Source organism: Erpetoichthys calabaricus, chromosome 17 (assembly GCF_900747795.2).
Source record: "Erpetoichthys calabaricus chromosome 17, fErpCal1.3, whole genome shotgun sequence".
NCBI classification, from domain to species: domain Eukaryota; kingdom Metazoa; phylum Chordata; class Cladistia; order Polypteriformes; family Polypteridae; genus Erpetoichthys; species Erpetoichthys calabaricus.
Window position 1 is genome coordinate 21161188 of NC_041410.2, and position 25516 is coordinate 21186703.

The 25516-nt window shown below is 43.2% G+C and overlaps 1 protein-coding gene across 2 annotated transcripts in view; it reads right to left on the reverse strand.

Moving 5' to 3' along the window:
- fam189a1 (family with sequence similarity 189 member A1) overlaps positions 1 to 25516 on the reverse strand; it is a 404507-nt gene that overhangs the window by 44186 nt on the left and 334805 nt on the right. For both annotated transcript variants that reach the window (XM_051920463.1, XM_051920464.1), the window contains exon 4: positions 9150 to 9281. In XM_051920463.1, coding sequence (XP_051776423.1) covers positions 9150 to 9281 — 132 coding nt within the window. The remainder of the gene's footprint in view (positions 1 to 9149; positions 9282 to 25516) is intronic.

Consider the following 25516-nt stretch of genomic DNA (forward strand, 5'->3'; position numbering starts at 1 on the left):
TGTGGGGCTGTGTGGCTAGTTCAGGGACTGGGGCCCTTGTTAAAGTCGAGGGTCGGATGAATTCAACCCAATATCAACAGATTCTTCAGGATAATGTTCAAGCATCAGTCACAAAGTTGAAGTTATGCAGGGGTTGGATATTCCAACAAGACAATGACCCAAAACACAGTTCGAAATCTACAAAGACATTCATGCAGAGGGAGAATTACAATGTTCTGGAATGGCCGTCACAGTCCCCTGACTTGAATATCATCGAAAATCTATGGGATGATTTGAAGCAGGCTGTCGAAGCTCGGCAGCCATCAAATTTAACTGAACTGGAGAGATTTTGTAAGGAAGAATGGTCAACAATACCTCCATCCAGAATCCAGACCCTCATCAAAGGCTATAGGAGGACAGCGTCTAGAGGCTGTTATATTTGCAAAACGAGGCTCAACTAAGTATTGATGTCATATCTTTGTTGGGGGCCCAAATTTATGCACCTGTCTAATTTTGTTATGATGCATATTGTATATTTACTGTTAATCCAATAAACTTAACATCACTGCTGATATCCTACTGTCTCCATAAGGCATGTCATATATTAAAAGGAAGTTGCTACTTTGAAAGCTCAGCCAATGAGAAACAAAAATCTCAGAATTAAGAAGAGTTCCCACACTTTTTCATATGACTGTATATATTGTAGCAGGGCCCTTAGCCGGGAAGCCATGACAATGAAAGTACCAGGGGAGAGAGCTCTTTCAGGACATTCTCTTCCCTCGACTGATAGAGGGCAGCCCCCTTGGCTTGCAGCAGAGCCACAGGTTTTTAGCATGGAAGCTCAACCCAGCTGGGATCTATGGCCACCACCAGGGAACACCTGGATGTTTGCTAGGCCCCATTTGGCAGCACTACCACCACACCAGAAGGTCATTAGACACCTGGAGTCCTTCCGGGTGTCCTATTAAAGGGGGCCAGTATTCAAGGGCCAGAGTTGGAAGGAAGAAGGACAAAGCCTGTGTGGAGGACTGGAGCCGGAAGGACTGTGCGAGCATTGTTGCCCTTGTTTGTATATTGTGAAGAGAAATAAAGGTGTGTTTTGTGATGACCCCGTGTCCTGCCTGTCTGTGTTGGGTTGGGGTGCTGTAGGTGCCACAGGCTTCACAATATATATATATGATGTCAGGAGTAGGGAGCCAGTGCCCTCCTCACTCACGCGCCAGCCTCCATTCGAGTCGCTCTACCTCATTCCATGTTTTGCAGCAGACCTTGCCTCCATTTAGCTAGCGATACCTGTTTGTTTATTAATTTTTAAAGTTTGTCCTGTTTCACTACTACGTGGGCGGAGCCACAGGGAACAGCTAGTTATTACTATAAAAATGTTTTATTAATTCTGTCACTGAGTTGTGAGCCCACCCTGTGCCAAGTGATCGACATTATAGAAGAATACACTGAATTGCACTAAAAAGTGACTCCCTGAGTCTCTGAGGCCTTGAGCAAATGGCGACCAACTTGAGCCAAGTTTAACTTCTGACCCACCTGAAGAACACCAGAGCCATCAGTGGACCCGCACAAGAGCCCTGCTGGCATCACAGGTCCGTCTACACACTACGACATTAATGCCTATAGAAAGTGAGGCAGTAAATTGTGAGTAAAGAAGAGCCCCCCGTGGAGCTGGGCACAGCACAACCTGTAAAATCGGACGCAACGCTGCAACCGCGAATGTCTCCCAACCAGAGTGTATTAATCTGAAGTAATATGCATTTTATAGGCCTTGATGGGAAGAAAGAAATGTGGCCACCTCATAAGAGTTTATGGCCACAATTAGGTGACAAATCTAGAAGCGGCACTATAAAGATCACTTATATGTTTTACAGATTTATGTGGGACAAGAATTTATATGGCTAATAAAAAAAAAAAATTCAAATGAGATAATATTCTTTATCTTCAGGGACTGATCTTGGCCAAAAGATGGACGGGCGACAGCGTTCATAAAATGAATATGAATTGGTAGTAATAAAAAGCCAGATTGCTTGCCAATTTGTCATTAACAGGCCCAGGATTACTTTTCCAAATGTTAAGAATAAATCTTGGAGGAAAGCAGGCAATTAATCATTTGTGACAATTTTTGGTCGTGTTGTAAATGAAACACTGGGGGGCTCCACCTCTCCACTGATGGTCTGAAAGCTCCCTTTCACGTTCACTCACCTTGGCACACTAGGCAGTGGCGGGCAGGGCTAAAGACGCATCTTTAAATGTCAGGCGTGTCTCACGTGATTCGCCCTCCACTATAGAATTATCCTGACTGTTGCTTTATTTCAAGTGAGGATAAACGCATTAGGTGAATCAAGGTTCTCTGGTATACTCTGCTGCACGCGTGTAAATTACAATCTATACCTTTTATCCCTCATTTGTATGGAAGATTATTTGTGCCAAGATAAAGTGCAGTCCAGCATATTAACTATTCAACACATTTTGCTGTGTTCTACTTAAAACATATCAGTCAAATGCTCAACTGCTTTTCAATGAAACACACAATTTTCGTGTCAGTTTAAAATGTCTTAAAAAAGTGTACTGCATTTCATTTCATGTCCAGATATCGCATGTCATAACTAAATGCAAAGCAAGAAGTTGCAGTTCACTTAGCCGCTGCTCCAAGTGTATTGCTTTTCCATTCAAGATCACACCTTAAAACTGAATGTAATCAAATGACCAATCAGCATCAAGAGCTGGAGCAAAGGGACATCAACATGTTGGGCTAAGAGGTGTTGCCACCATGAGTGTGTTCACTGAAGACGGGGAATGGGGAGGCAGGGGATCTCATTGAACAGCTGAAAGCTGGCGATGTAAGCAACAACTTCACTCTCTGCCATGTCGACAGGCTGCTGGAAAGAAGCAGCAGCAGCAGCAACAACATCCTTACAACGCATTCAAAAGCTGCAGCACACGACTATGTAGATCATCAACCAGGACATCTGTACACCAATATTCCATTTACTTATTTGGCTGACGCCTTTATTCATTTATGATTCAATTAGTTATATTTCTTTTGGTTTTCCAGTTGGAGTACTGGCAGATCAAGTGACTTGCTCAGGGTCACACAGTGTCGGTAGTGAGATTGGACCCCACAACCTCAGGGCTTAAAGTCCAAAGCCTTACCCTCTACACCACACTGCCTGCTATATCCCCCTAAACGTGGTCTGTAAATACCAGCAGATGGGGACGACTGGACTGAGAATTGTTCAACTTGGTCAGGACTATCAGAAGAAGAATTGAACATCATGATATAAGAAGTGGACCGCTCCTTTCCCCAACTGTTGACACCCCCTTGCCCCACCTCTTCACACTAATTGGTCATTTGATTATATTCAGTTTTGGCACGATTAATGCCTGGTCTTAAATCGAAATGCAATACACTCCAAGCAGTCGCTAAGTGAATTGTAATACACTCGCTTTGTTTTTAGTTATGATATTCGATCTATGGGCAAGAATTAACAGGCAATACACTTTGGTACTGGTGTAAATGGTGTGTTGCAGGGAAACGCCATCAACCATTTAGTTAATATGTTTTTAAGCATGACACGATAAAACCATGGCAAATGAAATGCACCATGTACACATATATATATATATATATATATATATATATATATATATATATATATATATATATATATATATATATATATATATATATATATATTGTGGAGACTGGCTTGGACACAGACAGGCAGACACGCTCATGTCACCCAACACACGTTTATTTACACTATGTACAAAGTTCTTGTGCTCATAAACCCCAAAGTCCTGGCCACACAACAATGCCTTCTTCATGCCTTTTATACGCACCCAGATGTGCTTCAGGTGCTCCCTGGCAATCTTCCACCGGTACTCCCCAGTGTGGCGGAAGTGCCGGCTGCATACCCGGAAGCACTTCGGGTGTCCCCTCTTTTCTTCCCCCCAGCACTTCCGGGTGTGGCAGAAGCTCTGGGGTCCAGGGTCCCCAAGGCATCGGGGTGCCCCCTGGCGGTGGCCACTGCTGAAGGTCTGTGCATCGGAGTTGGGGGGTCCTCTACAGTGCATCTTCAACCTGAGCCTGGAACAGGGGAGAGTCCCGAGGCTTTGGAAAACATCTTGTATCACCCCAGTCCCAAAGGTATCACGTCCTAGTGAGCTGAATGATTTTCGGCCTGTTGCTCTGACATCACATGAGATGAAGACCATGGAGAGGCTGCTGCTTCACCACCTTAGGCCACAGGTTCAACACGCCCTTGACCCTCTGCAGTTTGCATATCAGGAGAAGGTGGGAGCGGAGGATGCCATCATCTACATGCTACACCGATCCCTCTCTCACTTGGACAGAGGCAGTGGTGCTGTAAGAATTATGTTTCTAGACTTCTCTAGCGCCTTCAACACCATCCAACCTCTGCTCCTTAGGGACAAGCTGACAGAGATGGGATTAGATTCATTCCTAGTGGCATGGATCGTGGACTATCTTAAAGACAGACCTCAGTATGTGCATCTTGGGAACTGCACGTCTGACATTGTGGTCAGCAACACAGGAGCGCCACAGGGGACTGTACTTTCTCCGGTCCTGTTCAGCCTATATACATCGGACTTCCAATACAACTTGGAGTCCTGCCACGTGCAAAAGTTCGCTGATGACACTGCTATCGTGGGCTGCATCAGGTGTGGGCAGGAGGAGGAGTATAGGAACTTAATCAATGACTTTGTTAAATGGTGCGACTCAAACCACCTACACCTGAACACCAGCAAAACCAAAGAGCTGGTGGTGGATTTTAGGAGGCCCAGACCCCTCATTGACAACCAGGGCAGACGCCCCCTCGCGGTCTGGAGGAGGAATGAGCCCTCCTCCTGTCTTCCTGGGCATCCCGGCCGAGCGTGAGCCCCGTCCGGGTGCCACAATATATATATTGCATTGCAGTGTAGTTAACATGCTGGATTGTGTTTCATTTTGGCACTAATGACCCCCCTTACTTTGGCCCCCCCTCACACTTTCTGTTTATTCCTCCCATTTGTGATGGTGGTGGCCAAGTTAATGGCGCATCCAGGTGCTGTGGGAAATTTCACATGAGTGACTGAGTTGATAAAGCTGATAAATATTTTGTATGTCTTTATTTGTAACTTATAAACTAATGTTTATCATTGATAAGAACAGCAATCGCTTGATGGTTAAGAACCCCCCCCCAATCCCCTTTTAGGACTGAGTCTTTGTAATTTTACAACAGGGTTTGGGGAAGTGCCTAAAACCAGTTTGGCAATCGATTCCCTACAGGACTCTCTCAATCATCCCCCACAGGAAAGCCAATCTACCGAGCTGGGAAGCATCAGCTCAACAAATGGTTTTGGGGGCAGGTGTGAAAGTTATTGTGTGCCCCCATTGTTCTGAAATATGGCTGTTTGGGACTGGTGGGAATCAGAGGTCATTCTGTAGCATGACGCCCTATTGGTGTAAGGATTTGGACAAAGAATGTATAAATTCGGTTGCTTTACCCCTCCCTATCTCTCTCTCATACCATCTGGTGAAGGAGCATCTCACAGATCATGGACTGAAAAGAAGACCACACTGAGAAGTACAACTCAGAAGCCATATTGAGACAAGCATGCGGCCTGTTCTGAAGAAAACTGAGTAAAAATGATGACTTAACTAGAGACATTTAAGTAACCAACAAGTCTGTGTGCTATCTCAAACTACACATCAGCGCTTATCAGGTTGTATGGTTGCCAATATTCACTTGTACTTTGCTTACTGTTTTTTTATGAATATTATCAATAATACATTATTTAAAGTGTAACTTAACTCCTGCTTGTCTTTTACTCTATGTAATTGCCTGAGGTTACAGATGTAGAAGGGAAGGTGGGGAGAAGTTATAGACTACAACACCTTATAAACAGCAGTAAGTCTGTGGGATTTGAGGCATTCTGACAAAGGCTACATACTGTATTAATAATACAAAAGGGGAAAGGAGAGTAATAAAGAGCTCTACCAAGACAAAACAACGTCAAACTGGTGGTGCTGCTCTACCAAGGTGGTACTTCCTAGAGGCACAATTCTGAGAAAAAACAAACAGTTAAAAAAATATCACTATTCCAATTATAATAATCGCAAAAATAGGGCAGAACAAACACAAATAATGAACACAATCTTCAGTACTTTCACAAAATCAGGGCTACACATGCATCATAAACATAATCGTAATAAAAGGTGCTGGCAGTTACTGCTTTGCTTTTCTTCTTCTAATATAATTGCATATTACTAATTTGAATACGTTAAAAGGTTTCTCTAATTGTCTATTTTTTCATAGAAATATAAAACTTCCTCTATATGTTAAAAACGCGTCTGTTTCTATCCTATTGTTGTAACACAGAAATGGATTTTTATCTTTTAACTTAGCGCTTGTCTTCCCATATCAAGAGCTTTCCATGCTGTTCCAAAAATACAAATCTCTTAAAGGGTTATAAAAAGAAGTGTGTTAGAGTTTTCTTCTCACCTTCACGGAACACGCACACTTCTCATCAGCAGCTTTTTTTAAACTGAATAATTAAAATGCCTACTGGATATGTACAGAAGAATGCATTTTAAAAGACTGCCATTTTAATTATTAAAATCAAAATAAAATCAATCATGGAGCTGAAGTAACATAAATAATGCCAAAAAAAATAAACGTTCAAAGTTTTCAGCTTGCTATGTAAACCTAACAACTGCAGCATCTGCACGCCAACAAAATCGGCCCTTCACTTAGTGCTCCTTGACAAGCCAATCAGGGTACAAAGAAGAGCGTGAAAGGTGAGGGAGGACGTAAGAGTGGTCACATGACTCTGGTCAGGGGGACGATCACAAACTGACATCACAGTGCTGAAGTACACCTGTGTCCCGCATCTCAAGAAGTAAGTCAGTCAGTCATTGTCCAACCCGCTATATCCTAACACAGGGTCACGGGGGTCTGCTGGAGCCAATGCCAGCCAACACAGAGCGCAAGGCAGGAACAAACCCCGGGCAGGGCACCAGGCCACCACAGAAGAAGTACGTAAGTAAATAAAATTTATTTATAAAGCACCTTTCACAGACTTGAATGTACAACAATAAAACACATAACAGTGCTACCCAAACATGACAAAACAAGGAAAATAAAAACGAAGAGATAAAATAAAATAACAAGAACAAAACTAAAAATAAACTAAAAGTCCAAGAAGAGACTACTCAGCTGTGTTCAACAAAAATGTCTTAATAAGCCGTGAAGACCACTCCAGAGCCTTGGCACAATGGACTGAATGCACACCATGCCCACAGAGCTTGAGTCAGGTACGCGGGATGACTAAGAAACCCTGTTGCCCACACCCGAGTGCCCACCATGGCGGTGCAGGACGCCAGTGAGATACTCAGGGGCTTCTCCTCAGAAAGCTCTATAGCTAAGCACCAAAATGTTAAAGTGAATTCTATGATAAACCAGAAGCCAGTGCAAAGCATATAAGATTGGAGTGATATGCGTCCTCCGACTGAAAATAATACTTCATTACATTTATACAGCACTACACAAAGTGCTACCACACTGGGAACCCATGATCTTCTTACAGCTGCATTTTGGACTAACTGTAGCCAAGAAAGGGGGAATTTATTCAGAGTGGTCTGCAGAGCATTACAACAGTCAGGACGTGAGGAAATAAAAGTAGAAGCATCTCCAATTCTGGTCTTGAGACAACCGTCCTCGATTTAGAAAGGTCTCCTAAATGAAAGAAACAGGAGCGGCTAACAGACTTGACATGTGAGTTTAGGCTTAACGACTGATTGAAAATAAACCCAGATTACGTAAATTCGACTTGGCAACTGGAGAGACAGAGGCCATCTTGAGACTAATCTCAGAGTGAAGGCTGTGGGGGAGCAGCAATTAGAACCTCAGTCTTTCTTAGCAGTTATTAATTACAGAGCCAATTAATAATCTGTGGCAAGCAGTCAACCAAAATGGACAATCTTTCAAGAAGGGTTTCCCCAGCAAAGTAACTGTGTGGAGGTCTAATCACTTAAAGGACCTAAAATGGATGACGCTGGAGCTCAATGTTAAGTGGGGGGCTCTACTCCAGACGCCGTTCATCCAGGTCAGTGTTAGGCTGACATTTCTCTCTTCCTGTTACTTTTGTTATTTTTTTTTTCACTCGTTTGTTCGTATTATCGATGCTCCCCGTTATTATTTGGTTTTCGTTTTCTTCTTGTCCTTGAGATCTTGCCCTGTCCCTTACCCTCGTCATGCCTTTGGCCTGTAAAAGTCCAAACTGATCGGCATGTTGGGGTCTCAGCTCTTGTGATCAGTTGGGCTGCAGTTACGTCTGTGCACGGCCCCCTTCTGTCCAGGGCTATGGTGCGGTGGCATTACCTCTTCTACATGTGTTTCCGTCTTCCATTTTGGTTTATTTTAGTTATTTTAAGTAAATGTTCTGTGGATTTGGGGCTTTGGATTTTGTATCAGGACTTTTTTTTGCTTGCTAAGCTCTCTTCTTTATATTAAAGAGACACTCCACTCATATTTATTTCATACAGAACCAGAGAAAAAAGTTAAAGATATAAGAGAGCCTAATGGTGACCAGCGCTGTACAATAGCAGATGATGCATTAAATATCCATGGAAAAAAGACAGAAATTCTCACGTTACTTGTGTTGCATAATCTGCATGTCTGTTATCTAGTCTTATTTTCAAAATGTGCAAAAACACATTCATTTTTGCTAAAATATTATAAATAGTTACTTCCAGAAAATTCAGTGTACATCATAAACAGGAAAAATGAATTCCCATAATACTGTGCATTTGAATTGACAGGACTTTTGACCAATGAATGAGTGGGAGAAGCAACACTTTAAGACGTGTTGTACCTGGAGCGTGACCATACCTGCCTAACGTGTTTCCTTTATAATTTTCATAAAAGAGCTCGTTTTAACTTCTTTTCGAGCAGTAAAACAACATGCACTTCAGGTTATCCCACACACCGAAAACTGAAAATGACGTAACGGAGTGAAACGGAGAAAGTGTGACATCCCAAATGACAGCTTTGAAAATGACCACAGATCAAGTGAGCAGCACTCTCGTCAATGCGTAGCGCCAGGGTGGAAGTCCCCGCCTTAAGAGACGAGGGCTCAGGATTCATGTCGCCGGTGCCCACCTTGAGCCGCAGCCTGACGGTGTTGCATTCTCTCAGTGGGTTCAGCTTGAGGGTCTCTCCGAGGTTGCTGCAGCCCGAGCTCTGATGCTGCATCTCACAGCACACACACACACCGTCACTGTCAAACTTAATCTGCAAAAAAGAAGAAGAGAGAGATGGCGTTAACAAGCAATTCAAGGACCCTGCCATGACTGTCAAAGGTTAGACTGTTGGGCAAAGTAAAACTAGCAAACTGTGAAAGCAAGGCTGGGCAAAATACGAAATCTTCAATTTGATCTGATAATCAAGACAAATGGTAAATTCTTGAGATATTCAGCAGCTTTATTTGGTTTGCCACAACTTTCTCTCGATGCTGAATAAAATCTACAATGGTCTGTCTACATCGACTCTACCCATGATGCTTAGCAGTGATGAGTGTGAGAAAAGTAAAGCAAGAATCACAAGAGGAAGAATTAAGAACAGGAGGGATTAGCTCTACTGTTTGTAAATGGATTGATTTTACCCAGGATGACAGTTCAAGAAGTACAACATTTAAAGGTAAAAGGCAGTGCTGCCACATGAGGAGGTCATCCTGGCACGTGTGGCACCTGGAACGCGCCCCCCACAAAATGTTCACTGTTCCGTTACATGGTGTATGAGCGGGCAAGCAACAGGTGGAAGAAGATAAAAGCTGCAGTGACTTTACGCAATGCCACACTTTCACCTACTTGACTTGGGCCTGTTAATCCTAACCAGTAATTCACATCACACCATTAAAGAAACATCAGCACAGTGCAAGCCCTCATCCAGCCATTTCATGCCGCCACCGCTCTGCACTGAAACACTACACAAACTGGAATAAAAACGGCATCCTTTAAAGGGCACGTTTTGCCAGGGGGGCAGGAGGGCACACTCCAGGTGCCACACATGCCAGGATAGCCTCCTCATGTGGCAGGACTTTTGTGTGAATTATTCAATGTTTGTGTATCAGTGATGGTGTAAACTGCATTACTGGCTTCTTTATTTTCATTTTAAGTTCCAATTTTTGTTCAGCAGGTGAACTGAGCTTCCAAATTACAATACGTAATTAATGTATAAGTCATTCATTCTGCATTTGTCATGAACTAGGAGTCACAAAGGACTTCCAGAAATGACCACTAGAGGGTGAAATCCCATTAAAAAGCCCGAATAGACACCCAAGGGCCTTGTAGAGCAGGGGTCCCCAACTCCAGTCCTGGAGGGCCGCAGTGGCTGCAGGTTTTCATTCTAATTCTTTTCTTAATGAGTGACCTGCTTTTGCCGCTAATTAACTTCTACTGAATTCATTTTACTTGACCTGCTCTTGAAGACTCAGACCCCTTAATTGTTTATTTTTCCTTAAGTAGCAGCTAAACAATAACGAGATACAAAGTGAGCCAAAACAGGACCAGCAAACTGTGACCATCATACAATATCTGGAAATAAAGAAAGGTGGAGGTCTCAGGAATGTTGATCTGCTCAGGTTCCACAAAACATTTGAACCGAGCTCTTAGGAAAGAGTTTGCTATTACACAATGAGAGCAGCAACAAGCCATGGAACTAAAGAACAAGTATAATTAACAACAAGCCTCGGCGCCTAATTAAGAAACTGGTGGAGTGAAATTGGTTGGAGTCTGAGGCCCTGACTTAGTTGGTCTTCTGTTGGCTCCCTCACTTCACATTTCATGTCTTTTTGGGTGCCATTTAAGGAAAGAAATGAAGCAATTCAGAGGAACCATGATGAAATTGAGGGGAACAAATCTTAAAAAAACAAGTAAATTTAAAATTAATTCAAAAGAAGTTAATTAGCAGCAAAAACAGGTATGAGGGATGGCCAGCCATTTGCCCCAGCCAATACCCCCAGGCTGCTAGATGGAGCCCTCCCTGTAGCATGGAAGTGCCCCGAAGACCAGCAGGGAATTATGGATAATGGAGTTTTTATTCCCAACCCTGCTGGACACCGTGGGGCCCACCAGAGGACGCTGCAGGGAGGCTCAAGGACTCTTACGTGCCCTATAACCCGGAAGTGCGTCATGATCACATGACAGGAAGAAACGACGTGCTTCCGGGTTGAGGAAAAGGACTTTTTCCTTGACCCGGAAGTCATAAGGACTTGTGGGATTGTTGGACAGGAACACCTCCGGGTCAGGGAATATAAAAGGACGATGGGAAATCCCAGACGTTGAGCTGAGCTGGGTGGAAGGGTGGCAAGACATCTGGGAGTGGAGGATTGAGTATTGGTTATTATTATTTGATTATTGATTGGTTATTGAGTATAGTGGAGTGGTGGTGCTTTGTGCACTTTATTATTATAATAAATATTCATCTTTGGATTTTACCTGGTGTCTGACGTGTGGTCTGAGGGTTCAAGGGGTCACGGAGACCTTAAACTGTCAGACAGGTCACTGATTAAGAAAACAGTTAGAATGAAAACCAGCAGCCACTGTGGCCCTCCAGGACTGGAGTTGGGGGGGGGTTAGGTGTGTGCACTAATACAGCATGCTGCTGCACTACCAACCACCCCAGGATCCCAAATTAGGACCCCAGAGCAGCGGGTGCAACAGGTGACACCTCAGCACCAACTCTGCCGTCAACCCCCCAGATTTTCCCTTGGAGGACCTGCGTCATACCCCAGAATCAGTATAAAATATAAGAGTTATTCACTCATAATGAAGTTCCATGGAGCCCAAAGGCCACATGAAATTCTGCTGTAACAAGAAGGCAATCCACATCAAACAAGTCCCAGAGCACACTCTAATATCAAGGTCAAAACACTGAGTGGAAAGTTGAAAATCCAGAAGTCCAATAAATCATTGAAGAACAATAAAGAGAAGCAAACTCATGGCCTCCTGAGTGCATTCACAATGAACCGCTAGGAACTATGGAGAGACCCTCCAGATTTATGGGGCGGGTGGGCAGTTCCTGGTCGTGATTGACAGGTGGCCCCACCCACAAAACACATGGAATGTAACACAGGCTAATAAAATACAGTAGATGATTGCCAAAAATAACATTAACATAAATAAAGGACATAAAACAAGACTTTGAACGCCAGCTAAGGGAGGAACCCTGGCTCAGAGATACAACAGCTTTGACATTTAGAAACATGTTGTGCTGGTGAGCTTAGAATCTGTTAAGATTATTGTAGGAAATCAACAATACAACCATACTAATTTGTGAGCTGCGGTTAGTAATAGAATAATAAAATATCAAATAACGAAATAAAAAACTGTGATTTTATAATGGCAAATTTTTAATTGGGAGAAGTTACTTCACTATCCATGGCGATTGAAAGAGAAAGCAAAGTTTCACTGTGTAGCTGAAACGGCTCACTTTCCACTGAAATATCCCTGCTCTCTTTAAAGTTTCAAGCGCCCCCTGACAATTTCTCTACCGTAGAGAAGGAAGGATTCAAGAAGCTGGGCTGCAAAATATGAGCTGCCTGAGCACAAACACAGTATTTACAGTTCAGTTGTTATAAAAGAAACCCCCACGCACATCCTAGACTGTTACAGACGAATAAAATATACACATAAGCAAATCTATAATTTAGAATTGTTGCACATGATGTAACAAGTCCCAGTACAGATTCCAACAGCAAGGTCAAAACACCGAATATAAAGTCAAAAATCCAGAAATATGATTAAACACTGAAGGACAATAAACACAAGAAAACACACCAGCTCCCTAATGCATTGACAATGAACCGCCAGGAATTGTGGGAGACGCTCCAGATTTATAGGACAGGAGGGCGGTTCATGGTCATGATTGGCAGGTGGCCCCACCCTCAAAACACAGACAAAGAACAAAACCTGACACGCAGGTCTATACTGCTGTGTGTAACTCTGCCATGAATCGGCTGCACAATTGGCTTGTAGAACTAAGATCCTGGATGGCTAACACGTTGATAGCTGGTCCTCATGCCAAAGCATGAGCTTCTGAACTCCTTGGATCTTTTACAAACTTTTGCAACCTCATGTTCAGAATCTTGGGCTTCTTTTTGATAGTAATGTCTCATTTGAGAGAGAGAGAGGTTAGGAGCAGGCGCTGATACTGCGCATTGTCGCAGCCACTACATGACAAACCAACTCAGGATCTCAGATTAGGACCAGAGTGCAGCCGTGCAACAGGTGACACGTCAACACCACACTAGAGTGGATGGAATAGAACCAGTGAGAGATTTTTATGGTGGCTGGAGTGCCAATTCTGCCATCAGCCCCTTGAAAAACAGATAAATTCTGTGGTGAAGAGTTGCTTCTCCCAGCTTCATCTTTTAACCAAGGTTAAGCCTTTATAAATCTCCACGCGATCTTGAGAAAGTTACTCATGCTTTTGCTCTTTTCTCGACTTGATTACTGCAACTTGTTGTATTCTGGGATCAGCAAATCCTTGATATGCCCATTGCAGTTGGTCCAGACTGCTGCTGCCCGTTTTTTGGTCGGAGCAAGAAAGTTTGATTCTGTAACTCCAATTTTAGCCTCCTTACACTGGCTGCCTGTTAGTTTCAGAATTGATTTTAAACGTTTGCTTCTGTTTTTTAAATCAGTGCATGGGTATGCTCTCAACTATTTATCTGAATTGTGTGTTACACACCAGCCATCCAGAGAGCTTCGATCTGCTGGTCAATTGTCTCTTGTACTAAGTGCAAAACTAAAGGGTACGGGGCGTTTGCAGCTGCTGCAACTCATCTGTGGAATTCTTTACCCAATTACACTAAGGAGTCATCCTCAATTGAACCGTTTAAAACGAGACGCATTTCTATTCTCTTGCTTTCGTGACTTTCAGTGGTACTGATGGTTCCTTCCTCTTAGTCATTTGTTTCTTTTCAATTTACTGCTGGTTGAATTCTATTTTATTGTACTTTATTGTATATTTTATAGTAAAGCACTTTGGCTATAGCATTGCTGATGGTGTTTTAAATGTGTTCTAGAAATAAATTGACACTGATATTAATATACATATGTGCATGTGTTATGATCTGTGATTAGAACAGTAATAAATCAAGAGCTCTGACTCTCCTTATAAAACACGTCAAACAGTGTGAGCGAGCGAGAGAGACAGAGAGAGCAGGGATCACTGATTGGCTGACACGGACGCCAGCAAGGCAGGCAATCCATACAATGGAAACATAAGCACAAGTAGAGGAGGTCCAAAACAAAAATGGCCGTTCATGAAATTGTCACATTTTGAGAGAAATAAAGTTTCCTTTGGTAATACAGTATTTCAAATTATTATTGAGATGAAATGTACAGGCTTTGGACTCTGTATAGGAATGTGTGTTATCAGTAAATGTCTATATGGTGCTGATCTGGTCTTTAAGGTGTTTTGAAAACATGTTGAGAAATACAATATGCAATCTCTTATTTACATACTTGTCTAACAGTTCATGCTAGCACTGAGACTACTTCCTAACTGACTTAATTAACACTCAGTTTTATAGATAAACTGACAATGATATCTTTTCTATTAACTTACAGGTGGTAGAAGATTATACCATATTCTAGGTAGTTGTAAGAAACTAATATTCTATTACTGAAATTAAGCAAACAAATAAATATAATTTAAACATTACATGATGGAGCACTGTGCCATAAGGCTCGGGGAACAAAACATCCACATTTGGGGTCCATGGCCAAGAAACTCCCCAGACTTTAATCCCACTGAGAATTTGCGGTCAATCCTCAAGAGGCGGGTGGACAAACAAAAACCCACAAATTCTGAGAAACTCTAAGCATTGATTATGCAAGAATGGGCTGCCATCAGTCAGGATTTGGCCCAGACGTTGATTGACAGCATACCAGGGAAAATTGGAGAGGTCTTGATATAGAAAGAAGTACCAACACTGCATAAACTTAATGTAATTGTCAGTAAAAGCCTTTGAAACTTATGAAGTGCTTGTAATTCTACTTCAGTATACCATAAAAAACATCTGACAAAAAGATCTAAAAACACTGAAGCAGCAAACTTTGTGAAAACCAACACCTGGGTCATTCTCAAAACTTTTGGCCATGGCTGTACTTTCCAAGAATGGCTCTTACTCTGCAAAAACAACAAAAATAACAAAATGACATACACAGGGATATAGAAGTTGTGAGGAGAACCATGAAGCATGCCTCCACTCCTTAACACCTTAATAGCACAAAAGGTTTGTGGACACCTGACCATTACACCTGTATGAGCTTATTGGAGATCCCATTCAATTGGGCGTTAATATGGTCTGCAGCTTTAAGGGCGTCCACCCTTCTGGGAAGGCCTTTCAGCAGATTCTGGAGTGTATCTCTGGGAATTTGTGCCCTTTCGGTCAAAAGAGTGAGGTGAGGTACTGATGCTGGATGAGAAGACCTGGCTCACAGCTGGGGTTCCACTTCACTATAAATGCGTTTGGCGGGGCACAGGTCAGGGCTCTGCGCAGGCCACTTGAGTTCCTCTGTGTGTTTATGGACCTAGCTTTGTGCACAGTCAAGATGGAACAGAAAAGGGCCTTCATCAAACTGTGGGGACATAGTTGGAAGCACACAATTGTTTAATATCTCCTTGTATGCTGCAACATTAACGGGACCCTTCACTGCAACCAAGTGTTCCAAGCCCAAACAAACCTGAAAACAGCTCCAGGCCCCAGACCATTCTCCCTCCTCCACCAGACCTTACAGCAGGTACCATGCAGTCCAGATGGCAGTGTTCTACAGTCATCCGCCATTCCGGATTCATCCATCAGACTGCCAGACAGTGAAGTGTGATTCATCACTCCAGAGAACATGTACCCACTGCTCCAGAGTTCAATGGTGCTGAGCTTTACACCACGCCAGCGGTGTGATCTTAGACTCATGTGTGGCTGCTTGGCCATGGAAACTCATTTCGTGAAGCTCCCAACACACAGTTCTGAGGCTGATGTTGCTTCCAGAGGCAGTGAAGGATGCCACATAGGATGGGTGATTTTTACACACTATCTACTTCAGCATTCAGCGGCCTGCCTCTGTGGTCTTCTACTTGGTGCCTGAGCTGTTGCCATTTCTCAACACTTCCACTTCACAATTATGTCACTTACAGAGCAGGTGTGGCACAGGTAGCGTCCCGTGACAGTGCCACGTTTAACGTCACTGAGCTCTTCATTCTAGCTCCAGTGTTCGTCAAAGGAGGTTTCGTGGCTGCGTGTTTGATTTGATGGATCTGTGAACAATGAATAGCCTGAACTTGGTCATATGTTGGGGTGTCCACATATTTGTTTATTTTTGTATGTATGCATGATATGGTAATTGTGGTGTGCAAAATCTGTACATTTTGGTCTATATTTTCATTTTATTTTGCTCAAGACAACACTAGATGAACTTAAATACAGGACACATCAAAGCATATCCTCTTCTGAATTATACCTCACTTTTAAAACAGCTGATCTAACAAAAAGAGCAAGACATGCCTATGCCTCAGGCTATCAATTACTTTATAACTTGAGAGCGGATGGGCATCTGGGACAACAAATTGCTAAATTGGTTTACAGCTCGAGACAAAAGATTTTTAAAACATAAACAGCTTTATAGCTTGGTAAAACGGATGTGTTCAAACTGATGAAATAGTTTGAGCAAATTCATTCATCATATTAGCCAGCCAATCAGGTGCATGTAGCAATCACACCTTGCAAAACTCCCGTAAGCATTTTAAAATAAATATGATGGACTAAACGAAGAGAACAGAGCGACAGAAGAAGAAGGAGAGGAAACAGCGACAACAGAAGAGAGACGTCAGAAGAGAGCACCAGCAACGTGCGGCCGTTTCCATCTGATTGTCAACAAAGCATCTCATGAACAACTACGAGTCCTTGACATCTTTACTTTTTCATAAGCTTTTCCTAAAGACTATATATGTCCAAACTTTGCTATCAATCTTATTTTCTATTATTCTTTGCTCTATTTGGTATTATTATTCATGTAATAAATACCACATTGCTTTGAACTTTCTATATTTTGTCTTTATATCTGGAATGATTGAAGTAATAAAGTAGATATTTTTAAGAGCACCTGGGGCAGTCGGAAGTTTGCCATATGCTCCGTGCTGCGAGGTTTATTAAGGCTGAGGGTGAGAGCTCCACCCAATAGTAAGGAACAGTATGTAAAGTAAGGCATTCTTGGTTGATAAATGGGCTATAGTCAAGGATGCTGAGTCTTTGTGTGTTTAAATGTATTCCTAGAGACCGAAAGCCATTTTTAGGTCTGAGATATATTTTAAACATTATATGCTGTTCATGCCGATAATAAGTAAGTCTCTTGAAGTGCTAAGAGCGTGACAAGTTGTGTTATTCATAGGGCACTTGTGTGGTTAAAAGTGCTAGAGATTAACCAGCTGCGTGTGTGTCATTCATAGGGCACTGTTGAGGTTCTGTGTGTGTGTGTATATCTATGTATGTGTGTGTTAATCTTAAGATGCAACAGTAAACCAATCCGGTAATGAATCTGATGAGTACACTTATCTCTGAATAAAATAGGTAAAGGGTAAGTAGAGGAAATATCACAATAACAGAGTAATATTATATTATATTATACTGTTGGCACAGATCAGTGCTCTAATCAACTTCATTTTTTGCATGCTCATTGTTCTACAAATTGCTGTCTCCATCTTTCCACTCCTTATCTACAGGAAAGCCACTGGTAAATAACAGGAAGAGTGTACAAATATTTTGACTTGAAAAGAGGAGATGTTCTGATCTCTGCTGAAAGCACTTTCTTGTTTGTCATGGCTGAAAGCCTTCATGGCCAGTCAGAGTGACCAGTAATAATTTGAGAAGCTCAGCAGACAGATGTCTACAGGAGAGGCACTGCAGCACTTGGCTCGGTTTCCTTTTTCTCACCAGTCCGAGTGCTTGTGACACTCAGCCGCTGTATCAAATTTAGTGTCTGATTAAAAAAAAATCAGAGCCTCGCCCGTTTCTTTGATCTGTCCGCTGCGGCCCTTTCTGGCCCCTCTGGGTAAAATCGGCCTGATTTCCTGTCGTGCTGTGCAGGAGTTGGAGTTCACATTTCAGTTCAGCGTACACATGCAGGAAAAGTTTCACGAGGAGAATCTTGAGATTGCTGTTTGGCCATAGCTAAGCTTGTTCTGCTTTCGGTTTATTAATTATTCAATTTATATAGTGCCTTTGAGACTGTGCATCCTACCTGTCTCTGCAGCACCAAGTGTGAGACAGCACTTGAATGATCCCAAAGGGTCTGACATGTATGTGGACATCACACACGTTACTCCAGATGAATTCTGTCCAAATATGGGGGATCTACAGAATCCCCACTATCTGACACAATACATCCCATTACAAGGTGAACCGACTGATGATCACTGATAGTGGAAGAGCTCATCCTCCACCTCCATTCCTGGCTGGTCACATCACAATTTTGTCCCAAATGACTACTGGGCAAAATTTTCATCTGAATCAAACTTCAAAATCCATTTTTGCTTTGCATCTATGGGGGAGGAGGAGCAAAAGCTTTAGATTCGTCAAAAACTTTGATCTTCGGCTTTTGATGGATCTCAATGTTTTAGGGTTCCCTGATATCAAAAACACTGATATCTTGATGATGGGTGTGTGTCTGTCTGTGTGCCCCAGTTTCTTGAGGATGGTCTAGAGCTAAAACCGCAGGACGGAAAAATACCAAACTCAAAACTTAAGCCTGTTATGCGATGACGATGTGCTGATTAGTTTTTGAGCCAAATTGTGCAGGAGAAAGAGGCCCTCTAGAGGAACCCTCAAATACTGTAATTCTGCAATTAATTAGGAATTCTTCTCATCAATTACTATTGTGATGACCTATTTTATGATCAGAATGATCAGCATCAGAGTGGTAAATAATGACTGAAATGTTATGGAAGAGTTCAGGTAACTTGGTTCCAAGGGCACAAAGCCTACTGATGCTCATGTCCAAATTTTTGGATTCACAGTTGGTGCCCATTCAGCCAAAACAGCATTTGTGAGGTGAGGTACTGAAGTTAAATGATAAGACTGCTCAGGCTGCTCTCCTGCATATGGAGGGGTCATCTCCAAAATCATAAGATGATAAGAATCCCTCTACGGACTGGACGGCCAGCACAGACTTCACTATAGAAGACACAGGAACGGGTAGATGGCCAGTTGGCCAAGGTCTCCAGGACTGTGACGTTACTTTGTCTTTCCCTTTTACAATTTTCATCTCCTTTATTGTCATCTGGCCATAGTTCATCAGTTAATTAATGGACAGATGCTGCTGGTTTTCCATTTATGTTTAATTGGTTCTACCTTGCTCTCAGTGTGTTCGTATTTATATGCATTCCTGGTCTGTTTTTAGTAATTCCCATCATCTGTACTTCTATTTTAACTAAGAATTGTTCACAGTGCTCTGCACGTGCACTCGGTGAAGAGCGCTATACAAAAAAAAAGTTGTAAGTTGTAAGACTTGGCAGGCATTCAGAGTTTCAATTCATTCCATCGGTGTTCAGCAGGGATCAGGTCAGGACTTCAAATAGGCTACTTAGGTTCTTCCATGTCTTTATGACCTGTCATTGTCAACAGTCATGTCAGGTCAGGATGGAGTGTATGCACCCACCACATGACGAAACAGCTCAGGATCCTGAATTGTGACCCGAGTGCTACCTTGCAGCGGGTGACATCTCTGCACCACACCAGTTCCGATTCACAACAGGCCTAATCCCATTGGCTCTCCAGTGGTTTTGACTCTTCTAGGGATAAGGCTCCCGAGGGCTTGCCCCCATTCCCCTTCATAATCCGAGTAGGCTGCATAGTTACTCCCATGGAGATCAGAAAGGAGTCCTGTCTGTCATTTCAGAGCTGCGTGAAGTTTTTACCATGGCTGGAGTGGCAATCCTGCCATCATCCCCCAAGATTTTCCTGCCAGCTAGAGGACCACTTGCAGGGCCAGATGCAGTTTAACGTCATACCCAGGTCATAGAACAGTCATGCTGGAACAGAGAAGAGCCTTAAACAAATTGTGTCTAGAAAGCTAGAAGTGCACAATTGTCTAAAATGTCTTTTTTAATACTCTGGCATTAACAGGAGCCTTCACTGGAACCAATGGGTGGGCAGCCCAAACCCTGAAAAACAGCCCCAGGCCAATAGCAGATCTCCAGAATAGCTTTAGAGTGGGCTCTGTGCAGTCCGGAAGTGTGGTCAAGCCTCATGCAGACAGTCACAAGCCAGGTGCCTGCAGCAGTGAGTAGCAGCCATTGCACTGTGCCAACCGTCCATCAGTCAGCCATGGTTATTTCATATGGTGCCTTTCATAATAAGTATCACCACTATTTTTGCAACATTTCTCTTTGATTATTTATTTTGCTCTGCGTAGCCCTGCTCCATAAATTTATTGTCACTCTATTGTGTCATTAAAGGTTTGGATCTTGGTTTTTACCCAGACCTTTAATGACCTCTTGGGCACAGCCGTCAGCAGTGCGTTTGTCTCTGGAGAGAGTGTCGACCTTGATAGGTTTACTTACCTTGGCGGTGACATTCATGTCTCTGGTGACTCTTCCTATGAAGTCAGTAGACGGATTGGGAGAGCATGGGTGGTCATGAGGTCACTGGAAAGGGTTGTGTGGCACTTCCAATATCTGCAAAAGGGTGAAGGTCCAAGCCTTTAGAGTCCTGATGCTTCCTGTTTTGCTATATGGCTGTGAGACATGGATGCTATCCAGTGACCTCAGACGAAGACTGGACTCCTTTGGTACTGTGTCTCTTTGGAGAATTCTTGGGTACTGCTGGTTTGACTTTGTGGTCATGGAGTCCCAAATGAGGCACATTACCTGCATCGTGAGGAAGAGTCAGTTATGGCACTACAGCCATGTGGCGTGATTCCTTGAGGGTGATCCGGCTCACAGGATCCTCATTGTTCTCATTGTGATGATCTGAGTTGTTGGACCAGGCCAAGGGGACGCCCACATAACACCTGGCTGCGGCAGATAGAGGGTCATTTCCAGAGGGTGGGACAGGACCACGTGTTTGCCTGGGGGGTTGACAACCAGGATCCTGATCTGTTTAGTCGTGTGTTGAGTGTGGCAACGTGCTGTAGCAGTGCATGCTCCCCAACCTGACCTGACCTGACTCTATTGTGTCATTACCAATGTGAACCCTGTCTCTGTCTGAGCACATATAGAAAGCAGTGTAAGTCCTAAGATGGGCATATTGGGTATATGTCAATAGGGAGGACCTTTATGAGGTAGAGGTCTGTTGTAGTGATTTCTGGTTGGGTGCCATGGAAATGGACATGGATGTACCGTTTAAAAAAGAACATGAAAAGGCAAGAAAAGACGAGGAAAAACAGAGTCTGAGCTTTATGGTGGAGGAGACAGACGTGAGCCAGGAAAGAGACTGTCTATGTGGAGCACCGAAGTCCTACACAGTTTGGAGGTGGCCACCTCGAAGAGATCCCGGTACACCAAATGAAGGGGACGGGACAGTTAAGAGGATCGAGACTGAGTGAGCAAGTAATAATCTTTTTTTTCTGGGAGAGCATGTCTGACGACTTGGAAACTTTGTGAGATATTATATTTAACAATGGGACAAAATTGTGTGGACATTGTGGGATATTCTGCGGTGGGCTGGCGCCCTGCCTGGGGTTTGTTTCTTGCCTTGTGCCCTGTGTTGGCTGGGATTGGCTCCAGCAGACCCCCGTGACCCTGTCCATAGGATATAGTGGGTTGGATAATGGATGGATGGATGGATGTGGGATATTTCGGGTTCATGATTTTTTGTGTTATTTGTGTGTGGGGAAAGGGGGTCTGCAGTTACGGAATCTGAACATTGTTGTTGAGTTTGTGTGATTTGTATATAGTTGATTTATTACATTTTGATTCTCTGCACTTTCTCTAGGTCATTTTTTTTGTATAAATTAATTTTACTATTTGATGTAATCTGTTGGTGCTGCAGGAAGGCAGTTTGTGGTTGACCTGCAGTCCGATTCTAACACAGCGCTAAAGACGTGGTGAATCATGGCAGTTACGACCGCTACAATTGTGCTATGGTATTGTATTGACGTTCTATTGTATTGTATTCTGTTCTGTGTATTGTGTTGTATTGACCCCCTTCTTTTTGACACCCACTGTATACCCAACCTACCTGGTTTTTATCCATTTTTTCCCTACTAGGGTTTTCTTTTTGGAGTTTTTCCTTGTCTTCTTAGAGAGCCAAGGCGTGGGGGCAGTCAAAAGGCAGAGCCTGTTAAAGCCCATTGCGGCACATCTTGTGTGATTTTGTGCTAGACAGAAATAAATTGTATTGTATTGTATTGTATTGTATTGCATTTTTTAAGGCATTTTCCTTCCTGTGAGTGGAGCAATGAGCCAGCCCAGAGAATCCTCCAGTGTTTAATCATTCCCGTTTTCAACAGGCACACCTGCTCCTTTATGAAAGTGACCTTTGGAGCTGTAAACCGCTGCCATACATTCATTCTCTGGGTGTTTTTTATTAAATACAGCAGGATCTGGGCTAAAAGCAGGGAATAAAAGATGAAACAAGACACAGACACTCACAGCCTCTCCATTCGCCTACCTGTTAGAGCTGGGGCTTCTCCGAACAGGGGGATCGAATCCGTGTGTATTAATCACCTCGGCCCAGCATTCTTCAGCAAATGTGACTTAACGTTCAAACAGAGGCGAATCCATTCATCTTCCTAACAATACATTCCTCTGATCGCCTGGATATTTCGGTTGTTTAATTTATCCTTCACTAAAAGCACTCATTTTGCAAGCTTTCAATCACCATTTTTTCTTTCCAACTCACAGATTCCAAAGAAATGTTTCAACAGAGAATTCAGGAACAACTGCCCCTTGCAAAGAGGAGCATTGCATGCTGCTTGAATCTCAAGCGACTCCGCTACATGCAGACAAATGGCAGCAAAGCAACAACACCTGATGAAATCCCGCAAAAGGTCATTGGACAGCTTTGGCAAATATCAGTGCCGTTAGGCCGTTAATTACACACGCTGTTTGTCTGAGATGACAGCAGACAAAGGCTCTGGTATTTCCAAACAGGGCAGGAAATGAAGGGAGGTGAAATGTTCAGCTCAACAGGACCCTCGGATTCAGAGCTTCTGCTGCAGTCCGAAAAAAAAAAAAGAATGACAGGTAGCCATTGACCCTGAAGGACAGCTGGATTAAGAGGGAGGCGTCAGATAAGGATATCTGGTGGTACGAAGGAGTCAGGGAATGACCAGGTGAGGCTCAGGAGAGGCACTTGATCGATGGCACCGGACAGAAACCCAAAGTGTAATTACTGTGAAAGACAGGAGCTGCACAAACACCGGGCGCCATCTTTGATGAGACTGTCAAGAGTCTCCATATAAGAAAGAAAGAAAGAAAGAAAGAAAGAAAGAAAGAAAGAAAGAAAGAAAGAAAGAAAGAAAGAAGGTTTGGGGAGACAAGCACACATTGTACAATTTGTTGCATTTCCTGTTTAGTTTCTCTAACTGGTTTATGAAATATTAACAATCAGATGGTCAGACTTTATATGCCCGTTGACTTCATCAATAAGTAAACTTAAGTCAACTTAACTCCACAGCCTCACAAATCTCACCTTTTCAATAATTAGTTTTCCAAGCTGAACACAGGCAGATAATGGTGAACTAAAGACATCTTAACTCTATTGACTCTACCTGGCTGTCTTACTGTATTACAGCAACAACGCTCAGTGGGCTTCTATGTGGTAAAAATGGCTCCCAGACCCTCCACGTGTCAGTTCTAAACTCCCCGCTTCTTCATTTCTAAAGCACGGCCCCCTTTTTTCAGGCCCCATTGTCAATCTTCTTCTTGTTCTTCCTCATCTTTTCCCACATCAATGTGGGTGGAGATCAATCTTCTCCATACAGCCTGGTCCTGCACCTTCTCCACCATCAGACCCTATTCCTTCAAATCTTCCTTTTCTCTACCATCCACCTCCTTTTCGGCCTTTGTACTTCTCTTCCTTTGTACTTTCATTTCCATCATCATCATCACATGTCCATACCACGTTAACCTACTTTCTGCTACTTTCTTATCCTAGATATTTAAACTTAGCTCTCCTGGTCTGATGTCTCAATCCTGATCATCATTAACCCTCAGATATTCTGTCTTCTTCTTCCTATTTATCTTCAACCCTCTGTCTTCCAAAGTTCTTCTCTATTCTTCCAACTTCCTCTTTTCTGGTGGCACACAACACAGTGAAATCAGCAAATAGCAGCACCAGGGGGATTGGTCTTTGATCCCAAAACTCAACACATCCAGCACCAGATCAAAGAGGTAAGGACTTCAAGAAGATCCCTGGTGCAGACCTCCTCTAACTGGGATCTCGTCTCTTACCCCAACACTGCTTTTACTCGAGTCCTCACTCCCTCATTCATATCCTGAACAATCCTCACATGTGTCTCTGGTACTCCTTTCTCTCTCATGTACCTCCAGGCCTATTGATGTGGCGCTCTATCATAAGCCTTCTCCAAATCAATAAGCACCACATGAAAATCTTTCGGGTTTTCTCAATTCTTCTCCATGAGTTGTCTCAATGTGAAGACTGCATCAGTTGTAAGACGAATGCTCCCTTCCCTAAACCTCCTCTCTATAACTCTTTCCCAAATGTTTTGATTTGAGTCAGTCACCAGCTTCCTCCTTCTCTAGTTTCCTCATTCCTGAATGTCGCTCTTCTCCTTACAGATCTTCTGTTTTAAATCCCACAATGCATCTACTCCCTCTTCAACTAAACTCTTCCACACTTTCACTGATATTTCATTTGGCCCTGTTGCCTTGCCATCCTTTATTTTCTCCCTTCTTATTCTTGGTACTTGCCCTTCATTTGAGACTCCATCCCCAAACACTACCCTTGGATTTTCTTCATCTCAATAGCTTTTCAAAGTACCTCTTCCAACTTTCTTGATCCTGTCATGCTCCCTTAAGACCACACTTTGCTCATCTTTCATCTGCTTCATTTGTCTAGAATTCATCCCAGGTTTGTTCCTAGCCTTCGCTATTCTGAAAATCGTCCTCTCTCCCTCTTTTGTGTTCAGTTTTGCACGCAACTCTTCCAAAGCCCGTGTCTTGGCTCTTGCCACTGCCCTCTTTGCCTCCTTGTTTGTCTACTGTAATGGACAGCGGCATCCACTGCCTGGCTGGGAGGCCCACATACAGGAAGAACCAGGGGAACAGATGTGTACAGGACACTGCCTTCCCAGGAGGGCAGAACGCACCTAACCCCCCAGCAAAACCCCCCGGGTTGCTGTGGGTGAATTGGAGTGTGGTTTCCGTGGGGGCTGCCAGGAGGAGCTGCAGAGCCCTACTTTGGACTTCCACCAAACCTAGGAGTGATTTCAGGTTACACTGATGAGCCACCTGATGAGCACCCCCAGAAGCAACATAAAAGGAGTCACCTCACTGCATTC